At 47.9% G+C, this 15,381-nt stretch overlaps 1 protein-coding gene across 1 annotated transcript in view; it reads right to left on the minus strand.

The window, feature by feature from the left end:
* Positions 1-15,381, minus strand: part of LOC137423622 (uncharacterized) — a 207,820-nt gene that overhangs the window by 85,540 nt on the left and 106,899 nt on the right. Inside the window, exon 6 of the mRNA XM_078773960.1 lies at positions 4,390-4,600. Within this exon, the coding sequence (XP_078630086.1) occupies positions 4,390-4,600 (211 nt within the window). The remainder of the gene's footprint in view (positions 1-4,389; positions 4,601-15,381) is intronic.

Below are 15,381 nucleotides of genomic sequence, written 5' to 3' on the forward strand. Positions count from 1 at the left end.
TTAGCAAGCTGCTTGCTCTGTGTGATCCATTAGCAAGCAGCTTGCTCTGTATGTTCCGTTAACAAGCTGCTTGCTCTGTGTGTTCCGTTAGCAAGCTGCTTGCTCTGTGTGTTCCGTCAGCAAGCTGCTTGCTCTGTGTGATCCGTTAGCAAGCTGCTTGCTCTGTGTGTTCCGTTAACAAGCTGCTTGTTCTGTGTGTTCCGTTAGCAAGCTGCTTGCTCTGTGTGATCCGTTAGCAAGCTCCTTGCTCTGTGTGTTCCGTTAGCAAGCAGCTTGCTCTGTGTATTCCGTTAGCAAGCAGCTTGCTTGGTGTGTTCCGTTAGCAAGCAGCTTGCTTGGTGTGTTCCAGACGCGAGCAGCTTGCTTGGTGTGTTTCGTTAGCGAGCAGCTTGCTTGGTGTGTTCCGCTAACAAGCAGCTTGCTATTGCTTGCCAAGCCAGACATTCTGCATCACCCGCTTTGCAAACTGCTCTTCCATTCACTCCGCAAAGGAGCAAAGCGATGTCATCCTGGTAAAATAAGGTTCGACTCCAAATTGCAACAGAATTATGAAATAAAGTACAAACACAGGTAAGTATGGCTATTCAGTTTGTTCTTATTATATTAGTGGGGCGGATATGTGACATTTTTTTACTTGAGGTGTGCAACTGGATGATCGTCACTGCCTGGATGCCATCAGAGAAGCATGAAAATTTGCACATGGGGGTTTTTGAGTTTGCCGATTTGAAAAATTGCTGGAATCACGATGTCACTTCAACGTTTCCCGCCAAAAAATGCAAAATTCAAAAAGGCCGCAACAAAACACATTTTTGCCCATAAATCAGCTGTAAGTGCCCCGATTACCATGATCTTGGTGTCTATACCTATGTTCTTGAGGTCGAGAAATGCAATAAAACACAAGTGAACCATCATAAGTTGCATATTCCCGCCAAAAAGTTGAAAATTCAAAATGGCCGCCACAAAAATGTTTTTTTTTGCCATAAAACGGATGTAATATAACAATCTTCATGGTGAATTTATATTTAAAAAATGCTCATAACATTCATTTGTCACATCAATGTATATATTTGCATTTGCCACTTTGCTAAACCAATATGTCTCATGTTATCTTCATGCTCAATTCCAATAGAGCCTAATTACAGTCTAAAGCTGATATAAACATACATTTCAGGTCATTCACCAGGTTTACATATATGCACATAATTATGTTTCTCGTCAGCAGGGTCATAACCAGAATTTAACTACAGAAATGATACGAGATAAGTTTTACATGTACCATATATCAATGATGTACATTCAACAACTTATCTTTTCTGTTTTTCCTGTTTTTTTTCAGAAACTGATGGCATCCAGGCAGTGACGGCCATCTAGTGGTTCACCATGTCAAGAAATCTTAGAATGGCTCATCAGGCATGTCCAGCACCATTTCAGCCGACAAACTGGGACATTTATGTTCTGTGTCCAAAACGTGGTGGAACTCTCATAAATCCATCGGCAACAGGATTTGCATCATTGGCCACAAATTTATCTTCCCTTCGTGAACTAAACAATGTGCCATTGAACATTGATGTATCAAGACTCAATGATGGTGATGGCATGGAGGAAACGCTCGTTACCCACAGAGCTGAGTGGCATAAAGCTCGCTACGTTCTGTGTAATGCAACAAAAGTGGAAAGCGCCAGGAAGCGACAAGCAAAAGCTTGTGAGCAATTAGCTCAATCACCACTTAAACAGCACCTTCGCAGTGCAAGTGCTCCAGCATATTCCATGGAAACAGAAAAGGGAAATCACCCAGCTTGTTTTTTCCTGTGATGACACCACAGGAGACTTTCACAAAGCCGAGACAATCGCCCCTGATACCCGTGTCGGACAAATCGCTACAGAATTCGGAGATACCAAGCTGTTGGCCAAATTATCAGTTGGAGATATGATCGCTATTGATGCTGTATATCAATTGAAGTGCTTGACATCATTCTATAACAAACATAGATCTCAACAAAGACAGTTAAATGGGAAGTGTCGCCAAATTTATCCACAGTCACTTGCACTTGCTGAGGTGGTGTCTTATATTGAGGAATATGGCCAATTGGGTGGAGACCTGAATCATGTTTTCAAACTCTCTGATCTCAAGGAATTGTATTGTGAGCGCCTACAAAGATTAGGTGGTGACACAACTGGACACATCCATTCCACCAGACTTGCACAGAAACTCCAACAACATATTCCAGCTCTCGAAGCTCACAACAGCAAGTCCGGCACAGTATTGTCAATCAAGGAAGATGTTGGTGATGCCTTGCGAGATGCATGCAACCTTGCTCCAGATGATGAAGCTGTCATGCTGATGAGAGTGGCAAAGTTGGTTCGCAAAGAAGTGTTTGAGAAAAAATACCACTTCAATAGTTCCTTATGTGATGAACAATATGACAATCTACCAACTTCTCTATCTGCTCTAGTCGGGATGATTTTAGGGGGCTCAAATGCGAGAGAACGTGTTTATGACAATGATGTAAGCACAGCTGCCTCGTCCATCACACAGTTACTTGTCTTCAATGCTGTCAAACGAGGGAGGAGAGATTCTGTAGCAGTACGGCACAACTCGGACCGTGAGACTGTTCTCCCGTTGTATCTTGGCCTACTCATTCACAACAGAACACGTGAATGTGATCTCATTGACAATCTCTTTCAGAAAGGTCTGTCGGTGTCGTATGACAGAGTTTTGCAACTGTCCACAGAGGAAGCCAATAGAGTAATCGACATATATGAGAATGAGGGCAGTGTCTGTCCTTCAACCCTCAGAGACCAACTGTTCACGACTGGAAACCTTGATAACATAGATCACAACCCGTGAGCCACCTCAAATCGTGATTCTTTCCATGGCACAGCATTATCAATCACACAGCATATCACATATGACAATCCTGGTGTTGTTCGGGTCCTTCAGGAGATTCCTGAAAACAGAGCCCAACCAAAGTCGAAATCTATCAGGTCATTACCAAAGTCATATACTGATGTGCCACCGGTCTCGCTCCCTAATAATGTCATTCCAACAATAACTAATGACCAAGTAATTCCAATACCTGCTGACATGGATGATGATCAAATGCAAATGTTTTGGTTTGAAAAAGTGAGGTCAGCTTTGGCTAATGAAAACCAAACTGATCTGGTGAACGTGAACTGAAAATACAAATCTGAAAATATGAGATATTGACAGAGATAAATTACTGTTTCAACAGAATGTATGACACCATTGGATTGCTTGACCTGAAAAACAGGTATAGATACCATGATCAATTGTAATCAGAGCACTTACGTTGATGTGACAAATTAATGTTATTAGCATTATTTTAAAGTTTTCACAATGATATTTCACAAATGTTCTACCGGGTTCCTTGACCTAAAAGCATACGCATAGACACCAAGATCATGGTATTCGGGGCACTTATAGCTGATTTATGGGGAAAATGTGTTTTGTGGCGGCCATTTTGAATTTTTTGGCGGGAAACGTTTGAGTGACATCGTGGTTCCCACAATTTTTGAAATCGGCAAACTCAAAAACCCCATGTGCAAATTTTCATGCTTCTTTCCAGAAGTGCACACCTCAGTCGCATATCCGCCCCACTATATGTACTTCATGCATACAATTGCCATATAAATATAGTCGGATGAATTCCAAAAACGCAGACATTCGGTCCTATTTATGAAACATTAATAAAATGAACAGTGGGCATCCAAAAATGTTTTTCTGTCGCTCCACCTCCCACTACCCAGGTTATTGTATGGCCATCCCAACTTACCTCTCTCCCACACCCCTCCCCTGAATACAAAATATATCCTGAAGTAACATCGGTGACATCATCATCTGCATGACATCATGATTATTGGGGAGGATTGGAAAGCTGAGAGAGGGGCCCGCCAAAAACACTTCTCCCCTTCCCCCACAAACGGAGGAGCCTGTTAAAACCCACCTCCCCCCACCCCTCCCATCCCCAAAAGGATAAACACACAGCATATCCCCCTCTCCTATCTCCTATTTCCCCTCTCCCAACCCCTTCTCACTCCCTTCCCCCTCATTCCTACCCTCCATCCTCTCCTCCCTTCTTTCTCCCCTCCCCCTTCCTATCTCCCATTTCCCCCTTGCTCTGTCCCCCAGCCTCCCCTCCCATCCCCCTTTCCACCTCCCCTCCCCTCCACCTTCCTCTACCATTTGCCCTCCCCTCTCCCTACCCTTCCCCTCCCTCCCATGGGCAGCGTTGGGTGCTTCAGCTTGTGATCGATATTCCAGTTTCATCCAACTATTTTGATGACTTCGTTTATTAAATAATGAACGCAAAGGCAGTAAAAGTTTGTGAATAAAGAAGATAGTATGGGGACTGGAAGATAAGTCCTTACCTTGAGAGTCCCCAAGAGGATCACACTCCGTAACATCAACAACGCAAGCTGTGACCTGCAAGGCAGTGAGCTTCATCACATCATCATCCAAGTGAGCGTAGATCTTCGTCACGTCCAGCACGTTGGCCTGGCGGAGGCATTCGCGGTTCTCTGGTACTCGGGCGATGTTGGCGAGAACGTTGATGGTGCATGTCAATAACCTCTGTATCATCTGTAGGGAGGGAATATCAGGGTTTGAGTGATTACGGGAAACCATATCCTGCGTTAGAGAAGATAATGGAGTGTGAGGGTAGTAACAGGTGATAAAAAATGGAGAAGGTTTGAGTTGGAAGTTGGTGAGAGGGAGAAGTGGAAGGAAAGGAAGGAGTTGATGTTCCATGTAAAATATTATTCCACTTTCTTCTCTATTTCAGTCTGCTGCTTCTTTTCTAGTTTTTGCAATTTGGGATCATTGTACTCCAGTGAATTTTAGATTTCTCAACCTCATTTCCATCTTATCTCCGGTGCTCTGATTCATCCAAATCATTCTCTCTAAGTTGTCATTTTGTAATGATTGTCCCTGTGGGCACAGACTGGCACTTCTTGCTACATGTCCAGCACAGATCCATTGTGGAGCTAGGATAGCCTACAGGTACACACCTCTGAACATAGCCGACAGATACACACCTCTGAACATAGCCTACAGGTACACACCTCTGAACATAGCCTACAGATACTCACCTCTGAACATAGCCTACAGGTACACACCTCTGAACATAGCCGACAGATACACACCTCTGAACATAGCCGACAGATACACACCTCTGAACATAGCCGACAGATACACACCTCTGAACATAGCCTACAGATACTCACCTCTGAACATAGCCTACAGGTACACACCTCTGAACATAGCCGACAGGTACACACCTCTGAACATAGCCGACAGATACACACCTCTGAACATAGCCGACAGATACTCACCTCTGAACATAGCCGACAGGTACACACCTCTGAACATAGCCGACAGGTACACACCTCTGAACTGTCCAGCCCGGGAATGAAACACATCCAGTGTACAAACTGTCGTCCCGGTGTTTCACGTGCAGGGCAATTCATCAATGTGTGTGTCGTCCCTCGGGATGGCATCAAACGTTCCATCTGCTGGCATTAGCTGGTGAACGCTAAAGATCCCTGTGTCCTTCACAAAGTGTACACGAGTTCTTGCGGCGCTGAACAAATAACAAATTACTGCTCTAACCTACAGGGGGCACTGCATCAGTCAAGTTTTTCATGTTAACGACATGTCCACCTCCCTCCCACCTTCCACCTCCGCCTCCCTCCCTCCACAGCTAGCTGCAGTCACGTGCTGAATTCAAAAGAAGGACACAACACTCCATTACAGGTTTTAATTATGACCAATATATGGTTGAACTTTGTTCTTTTTTCTTTTTTTTAATCTCTTGGCTTCTCTTCCTGTTATGGTGACACAGCATATTTCCATTACTTTTTGCCTGGTGATGGATTGTTGGTCCATCTTTTTAAGAAACCATGTTTCACGGCCATTTTAACTGCTACGTCATTGTTGACATCACACATTCATTGTAAAATTAATTTACCAACCAAAATGCAGTTTGGTTTTCGTTAATAGTTTCTTTTTTTTAAATAGTGCTCATCTTCACTGGTACATCTCTTCATTTCTTCAAAGTGATCCATATCCATTTGTATTCATGAGCCCAATAAATGTCTGCACGTGCAGAAATGCCCAAAACATGCTGAGAGGTCACGTGTTTTAACGTCACTGCATTGGACAAACATGGTTTAAACCGGACCCCCTTAACTACAGACCTATTAGCTTGACCCCCTTAACTACAGACCTATTAGCTTGACCCCCTTAACTACAGACCTATTAGCTTGACCCCCTTAACTACAGACCTATTAGCTTGACCCCCTTAACTACAGACCTATTAGCTTGACCCCCTTAACTACAGACCTATTAGCTTGACTCCCTTAACTACAGACCTATTAGCTTGACCCCCTTAACTACAGACCTATTAGCTTGACCCCCTTAACTACAGACCTATTAGCTTGACCCCATTAACTACAGACCTATTAGCTTGACCCCCTTAACTACAGACCTATTAGCTTGACCCCCTTAACTACAGACCTATTAGCTTGACCCCCTTAACTACAGACCTATTAGCTTGACCCCCTTAACTACAGACCTATTAGCTTGACCCCCTTAACTACACACCTATTAGCTTGCCTCCGTTCATCAGCAAGGTTATGGAATCCATCAGCACAGTTGACATCAAATCCTTCCTTTTTGGATTGTCGAATATCAGTTTGGATTTAGCCCAGGTCACTCTTCCTTGGACATGCGACTCATACTCTCCCAACAATGGATGGAGGAACTCATCATCAGACATGAGGCCAAGGCCATCCCACCAGACATATCTTGAGTACTCGATACAGTCTTGCATCCCGCCTTGCTCTCGAAACTCCGCCTATGGAATCCAAGGCCAACTCCATCTTGGATTACTGACTTCGTCCACTCATAGACATAGGGAACACGTGGCTCTCAATGGAAACTTTTCTTATCTTCTCCCTGTCAAGGCTGTAGTACCCCAAGGTAGCGTTCCCGGTCCCATCTTATTCCTAATCTTCATCAATGATCTTTATCTCTCCGACTCTCTGGAAAGTCCTCCTCATCTATTTGCTGATGAGTTAAATTACTCTGAAAGTGCCATCACGAAGAGAGAGGAGAAGGATGTTCTTCCTGTTATATCCAGCGTGGAGTCCCCCCCCCCCCCCCTTCCCACACCTCCTCCCCCCAAGCCCTCTCCCTCCCATACATCTCCCTGCTCTCAAATGTTGTGTTTGTGTGCTTCCCCTTCTCTCCTCATCTTGTCTTCTGCTCCCTCTTTTTATATATTTTGTTTGTCTGGTTGATTTGTTTGTGAAATAAATGTTAGCTCTTTCACGAGCCTCGATTCAGTATAGAAAGAAAAAAAAATAAAAAAAGTCCATGATATATCACATCTGTTACGTGGTCCTCCCGGTGACTACCTGGTCTCGGTGACCCCCGGACCGTGAGAGGAACTCCGCCAGAAAGATCTATGATTTATACGCTTTCGTAATGCAATCAATATGAATTCCAGTCAATAAGAAACCCCACACCAAGGATCCGGAGTAATCAATAATATATTCCCCGAGCAATCAACAACCATCAACAATCCACAATCAATATTACGAAGATCTTACATATGTGTCCCCCCCCTGTCCCCACTCACGACCACTTGGGTCACTGTCCCTCACAATGTCTCTCTTCTCCGCACATGGGCGGTTGAACGAACCCCGGGCGGACGTGCTCCAAACGTGCACGTCTCGTACCGGGGACAGCTGCTGCAGCGCACACCTCCTTGCCAAGCAACGGGGCAAAACCAAGCGCGGCTTGCAACGCGCGCGAGGCCCAAGGTGCGACCCGTACGCGTCCTTGTAGATGGTGAGGCGAACTGTGCCGGACGCTTGGTTCCGTGCACGAACCCACGGCGACTTGATGTGTAAATGGGTAATTACCCCGCCCAGGTAACTCCTCTCGCCAGACGGGCTTTCAAACGCAGCGTTCCCCACGCTGCTCAATATCGATACCGCTCTTCTCGGCACTGGGTGAGGAAGAAGAAGGGAATTGCCGCTTCTCCCGGACCTCGTGTCTTTTCTTCCTCCGTTTCCGGTCTCCTTTTCCCCAGAAGGGCTCCTGACCCTTTAATCACAACAACCTTTAATCGACTACACATTAATAAGCAATGACCTGAATAGTAATTCACATAAATTCACATAAATCCATAACACTCCCCCCCCCCCCCCCCTTCAAGAAAGAAAGTTTGAACGCAGTGAAAACTTTCTTTGCCGGCCAACTTTGATAAACAAACCAGATAACTCCCACCCCCAAATCATCAGTTCCCCCCGGGCACAATTATCACTTAAAAATAAAGCAACAAAATTTCACAAAAACCCTAGATTAATTCCCTCTGGACCAAGCGTCAACCACTTCTAGTTTCTCTTGAATGACGGTTAAGAGGTGGTGACCAAAGCCCCAAAGTTACACCTCTCGATAGCACTTTTTCGGGAGGCCCAGCTGAATATTCCCTACATGGACGCCTTAAGGAATGTGGAGTTCACGGTTAGTCCGTGCAGGAAAGTTCACTACCTGGACGCCTTTAAGAACGTGGCGTTCACGGTTAGTCCATGTAGGAGCCCCAGCTCGGCGGCTCCACCGTATATAGTGCTTCAACTTCTCCAGACTCCTAACAGTTACGGTGGGACCCCTTGTCCCAGCCGTTATCTGACTGGCGGTCTCCTTCTCGGCCAGTGCTCTGACATTCATTCTTTCGGGAGGTGCCGTAACTCTGGGAGCCTCCATAGTAATATCGGCTGCTGCCAACCCCAAAACTACCGCCAAGTTGTCCTCTTCTGTAGACCTCTCGGCGCCTACGAAATGCCTTCCCTACTGTTATGGTCCGACCCTCCAAATCCTTACCATTCCAATTCTTCTCTGCCTCTCTGGCGTCTTTTGTGCTTGCAAACGTGACAAAGCCGAACCCTCTTGACCGTTGCGTTTCCCTGTCTTTTACCACCCGCACTTCCACCAGCAGCCCATATCTGTTGAAGACAGAGGTCAGAACTTCTTCCTCTGTGTTGAAGTTCAGTCCCCCTACAAATAACTTGGAACTTTTGTCACCATCCCGAGCGGGGGTGGTGTTATTTCCCCTGCGGGGCTCTTTACCCACCCTCGGGTTACCATAAATTTGCCCCCCGGCCAAATCATTCCCGATAATCACAGATACTCCCTCTACAGGAAGCGTGGCTTGTAAACCGACGGTGACCGGTCCTGACACCAAATCGGATTCCAAATGGATGACATGAAGTGGGGCACTAACACAGCCACCGATCCCTTGTAACCGAACACTATCACCAGTTGCGGTACTCTGACAATGGCAAAATGCCTTCAAGCATTAAGGATTGATGGGCTCCTGTGTCCCTCAATACCCTAACAGGTCTTGGGTTAGTCAAGTCTCCCTTGAGTGAGACCAACCCCTCATAAATAAATGGTTGGTAACTCTTCTGTGGGCGATTTCTTACGCTTGCCATCGCATTCGGAGTGGTAATAGTCGGACTCCGCTCTGGGTTTTCCCTTTTCATGAGGTAACAACTGGACATCAAGTGTCCAGGTTTCTTGCAAAAAGCGCAAGTAGGCCCAGAGGAAAAACTCGTGGTCTGCCTCGGGCCCCCCGAAAAATAAGTTTGTCTTGGGCCCGTAGCCCCCTGATTTCGAACAGTTCGGGTATCAGCGTTGTCCCCATAATCATCTCGAGGCCGCCGCCATGTATTGTCGTTCTCCGCACCTGCTGTTCCACACCTCCCCTGTGGAGATCTAGGCGAGGAGTTAGGTTTGTGGACCCCTATCCGGTGTGTTAAGGCATAATCATCTGCCATGGTGGCTGCGTCCCACAACTTTGGTGCTTTCTTTTCCTGCAGGTACACTTTGATGTCCTCGTGGACACACTGTTGAAATTCCTCCACCAGCATCAGGTCACGCAATGCTTCGAAGTCGTTCCCGACTCCTTTCGACTCACACCACCGATCAAACATGTTTTCTTTCACTCTGGCAAACTCCACATGGGTTTCACTCTCCCTCTTCCTGGCAATCCTGAATTTTTGCCGGTAAGCTTCTGGAACCAACTCATAGGCTTTGAGGATGTGCTTCTTCAATACCTCATAATCTGCACATTGGTCCATTGGTAGTGCCGAATAAATCTCTTGAGCTTTACCCACCAGCACACTTTGCACTAGTATGGTCCAGGCCTCCTCCGGCCAGTTTAACTGTCGAGCCACTTTCTCAAAGTGTGGAAAAAATTGAGTGACTTCCTTTTCACTGAAGGGTGGAACCAGCCTCATATGTCTGCCCACATCCCAGGTGTTCTGGCTAGGTGTCGACCCCGTCAGCAAGGGTGGTACCTCTCCCCGTTCTCTCATTAAATCCAGCTCCTTGAATTTAATCTCTTGCTGAAGCGCCAGATCACGTTCCTTCAACTCCCTTTCGGCTTTTCGCTCCTCTGCTTCGAGTTCCCTGGCAGCTCTCCTCTCCTCTGCTTTTCTCCCTTCTAACCTTTCCTGGAGTTCTCGTTCCACTCTCCTTTCCTCTGCTTGTTTCTCTTCTCTCCTCTCTTCTGCTTTCCTTTCTTCTTCTGCTCTTTCCTTTTCTGCTTTCCTTTCTTCTTCTGCTAACCTTTCCTGGAGTTCTCGTTCCACTCTCCTTTCCTCTGCTTGTTTCTCTTCTCTCCTCTCTTCTGCTTTCCTTTCTTCTTCTTTTAACCTTTCCTGGAGTTCTCGTTCCACTCTCCTTTCCTCTGTTTGTTTCTCTTCTCTCCTCTCTTCTGCTTTCCTTTCCTCTTCTTTGATCCGTTCCTGGCTCCGTAATTGCAACTCCAGTTTCCGGAGCTCAACGTCTTCTGGTTCTTCAGGTAGCCACTGCCAGGCTAACTCGTCCCATGTTCCTAATCCCACCATAGATTGTATCACCGTGGTCTGCAACTCTGCCTTCCTCAAATTAGTTCGGACCTCCAAGTTAAAATGTTTGGCCAATTTCAAGAGGTCCGCTTTTAGTAACGCTCGGAACTGTGCCTCACTAGGGGTTACCGCAAAGTTCTGTGCCACAAACGCCATGGTGAGTACTGGTAACACCTGTTAACCTTCACCCCAGAAATTTCCAACAAAGAAAAGCAACAGTATTACTATTATTGCTATTGTTATTTTTATTTGTTGTTGTTGTTGTTGTTGTTTTGTCGACAGAGCAAAACAATTTTAGGACCGTTGGAAAAGTTCCCACTCTTGGGAATTCTTTCCCGGACTAAAATTTAGAAAATTTTATGGATCCCGGACGTAGACCCAATTGCGAATCCGCAAATTATAATTTGGACGAGCCCCCAATTCTGTTACGTGGTCCTCCCGGTGACTACCTGGTCTTGGTGACCCCCGGACCGTGAGAGGAACTCCGCCAGAAAGATCAATGATTTATACGCTTTCGTAACGCAATCAATATGAATTCCAGTCAATAAGAAACCCCACACCAAGGATCCTGATTAATCAATAATATATTCCCCGAGCAATCAACAACCATCAACAATCCACAATCAATATTACGAAGATGGCCATCTTACATATGTGCCCCCCCCCCTGTCCCCACTCACGACCACTTGGGTCACTGTCCCTCACAATGTCTCTCTTCTCCGCACACGGGCGGTTGAACGAACCCCGGGCGGACGTGCTCCAAACGTGCACGTCTCGTACCGGGGACAGCTGCTGCAGCGCACACCTCCTTGCCAAGCAACGGGGCAAAACCAAGCGCGGCTTGCAACGCGCGCGAGGCCCAAGGTGCAACCCGTACGCGTCCTTGTAGACGGTGAGGCGAACTGTGCCGGACGCTTGGTTCCGTGCACGAACCCATGGCGACGATGTGTAAATGGGTAATTACCCCGCCCAGGTAACTCCTCTCGCCAGACGGGCTTTCAAACGCAGCGTTCCCCACGCTGCTCAATATCGATACCGCTCTTCTCGGCGCTGGGCGAGGAAGAAGAAGAGAATCGCCGCTTCTCCCGGACCTCGTGTCTTTTCTTCTTCCATTTCCGGTCTCCTTTTCCCCAGAAGGGCTCCTGACCCTTTAATCACAACAACCTTTAATCGACTACACATTAATAAGCAATGACCTGAATTGTAATTCACATAAATTCACATAAATCCGTAACACATCGAGAAACAAATGAGCTTCTTCTTCTCCTCCAGAGTTGTGGTTAATGAACACCTTCAGAGTTGTGGTTAATAAACACCTTCAGAGTTGTGGTTAATGAATACCTCGAGAGTTGGTGGTTTATGAACACCTCTAGGGTTGTGGTTATTGAATACCGCTAGAGTTGTGGTTTCAAAGAAAGTAACATCAGACCGTCTTGAAGCTCGAGTTAAGGCTTAAGGGAGAAGCAACTGCGACTCAAACGGGAATGAGCGAGATCTCGCGAGAGCACGCAATACCGCTATTGCTTGACAAATAAAGCAGTTATCTTACATGGTGCATGAAGAACTACACTTTTACATGAGTAGTGAGGAACGGTGTTGAATGCATTGCCTTTTACAAAACTACTAACTGGTATCCTCTTCTTCATCTCCAATACACTTCACTGGAGGATCCAGAGGCGGATCCAGGGGGGGGGGGTGCAGAGGGTGCGCACCCCCCCTTCGATCAGGAAGGAGGGTGCAGGCCCCCCCCCCTCTTCAACGTAACGGCATGGATGTAATGCCGAGAGTTGTAAAACGACAAATCCACACTGCCGCCAATACAATACTCCCTTGCTCTTCCACCTCAGAAACATGTGCATTCCATTTCTCGACCACCTCAGCCAGGAAATGGACACCTGATTCTGTGCTGAAAATCGCGAAGGTAGTGATCTGTTTCTGCTGATGCCATCTGCAATAATCCCAGATACCTGCGACATTCCAGCTCTACATCAGAAGCTGTTGCGTTGGAAAAACGACATGGAACATCCAGCAGGACTGATAAATGAGCTTAGAGACTGGCAGATGTTTTGGAGAAGGAAGCCCAACAACACGCTTCCAAGCACATTCATGGATTGTTTCTGCGCAGTAGATGGAGACGAATTTCCATCCATCAAAGCCCTACTCCATATTTGATGCACCCTCCCTGTCGGCTCCTCTGAGGACGAACGCTCATTTTCTTACCTGCGTCGTCTGAAGACCTACCTAAGATATTCCATGGGAGAAAGTCGGATGGCATCTCTGGCCCTCATGAACATACACCATGACTTCACCATATCCGCACATGATGCGTGTGACATTTTCATTCGAAAACACAAGCGCCGTCTATTCCAAAATAGTATAATTTACGATTAATAAAATAATTCACATTCCGCTGTCCTATCTGATCTCTTTTGTGGGGAGAACCCCCTGCCCTGAGCTTCACAACCTGGGCGCATGGTGGTGCCGGGCTTTGTGGGCAGAACCCCTGCCCTGAGCTTCACAACCTGGGCGCATGGTGGTGCCGGGCTTTGTGGGGAGAACCCCCTGCCCTGAGCTTCACAACCTGGGCGCATGGTGGTGCCGGGCTTTGTGGGCAGAACCCCTGCCCTGAGCTTCACAACCTGGGCGCATGGTGGTGCCGGGCTTTGTGGGGAGAACCCCCTGCCCTGAGCTTCACAACCTGGGTGCATGGTGGTGCCGGGCTTTGTGGGCAGAACCCCCTGCCCTGAGCTTCACAACCTGGGCGCATGGTGGTGCCGGGCTTTGTGGGCAGAACCCCCTGCCCTGAGCTTCACAACCTGGGCGCATGGTGGTGCCGGGCTTTGTGGGCAGAACCCCCTGCCCTGAGCTTCACAAACCTGGGCGCTTGGTGGTGCCGGGCTTTGTGGGGAGAACCCCCTGCCCTGAGCTTCACAACCTGGGCGCATGGTGGTGCCGGGCTTTGTGGGCAGAACCCCCTGCCCTGAGCTTCACAACCTGGGCGCATGGTGGTGCCAGGCTTTGTGGGGAGAACCCCCTGCCCTGAGCTTCACAACCTGGGTGCATGGTGGTGCCGGGCTTTGTGGGCAGAACCCCCTGCTTTGAGCTTCACAACCTGGGCGCATGGTGGTGCCGGGCTTTGTGGGCAGAACCCCCTGCCCTGAGCCTCACAACCTGGGCGCATGGTGGTGCCGGGCTTTGTGGGGAGAACCCCCCGCTTTGAGCTTCACAACCTGGGCGCATGGTGGTGCCGGGCTTTGTGGGCAGAACCCCCTGCCTGAGCTTCACAACCTCGGCGCATGGCGGTGCCGGGCTTTGTGGGGAGAACCCCCTGCCCTGAGCTTCACAACCTGGGCGCTGGTGGTGCCGGGCTTTGTGGGCAGAACCCCCTGCTCTGAGCTTCACAACCTGGGCGCATGGTGGTGCCGGGCTTTGTGGGCAGAACCCCCTGCCTTGAGCTTCACAACCTGGGCGCATGGTGGTGCCGGGCTTTGTGGGGAGAACCCCCTGCTTTGAGCTTCACAACCTGGGTGCATGGTGGTGCCGGGCTTTGTGGGCAGAACCCCCTGCCCTGAGCTTCACAACCTCGGCGCATGGTGGTGCCAGGCTTTGCCCAGCACCTATTAAACGACTCCATACACCTTAACATGGCGTGCGTTTAGAACCACCTTTAGAGGTCATTTTTCCCCGCAGAGCAGAGGTTGACCTTTTTTCGGGCATCTTGGTCCCCTTTTTGAAGCAATGTTTTATGGCCGGATGCCCTTCCTGCCGCCAACACTGTTAGTCGCCTCTTGCGACACACAGGGAATTACCAGTGAACTGGTACTCAATTTGCCGACCTCGGAAGGATGACAGGCTGAGTCAACCACCTTGGTGTTACTTCAGTGATCCACCGGGATTCGAACCCAGGATCCTAGGATCCCAAGCCGCACCCTGACCGCTAAGCCAACACCAGGCTCTATGGCGTGCGTTTAGAAACATGGGAATCCTTCTTGATTCTTTGTAGTTAATTAGCCTAATTACCTCAGGAGATCATAGCAATCATTTCGCGAGAACTACACAAATCAGAAATTCCATATCAGAAAGCGCCAGTAGAACTTCACACACACACACACACACACACACACACACACACACACACACACACACACACACACACACACACACACACACACACACACACACACACACACACACACACACACACACACACACACACACACACACACACACACACACACACACACACACACACACACACACACACACACACACACACACAATTCATCAACTTATAGCAGAAGGAACAGCTGGGCAAGTCGTTTCACCAGTTCCTCTATCTGACCATTAGTCATCGCGAATCTGTTGAACTGTTGGACCAGGGAAGAACGCAAGGAACTGCAGAAACTTCCAAGAACGTGCGGAATGCTGTTTCTGACGATCAAT

This window comes from Myxine glutinosa, chromosome 3 (assembly GCF_964187855.1).
Source record: "Myxine glutinosa chromosome 3, kmMyxGlut1.1, whole genome shotgun sequence".
Lineage (NCBI taxonomy): Eukaryota > Metazoa > Chordata > Myxini > Myxiniformes > Myxinidae > Myxine > Myxine glutinosa.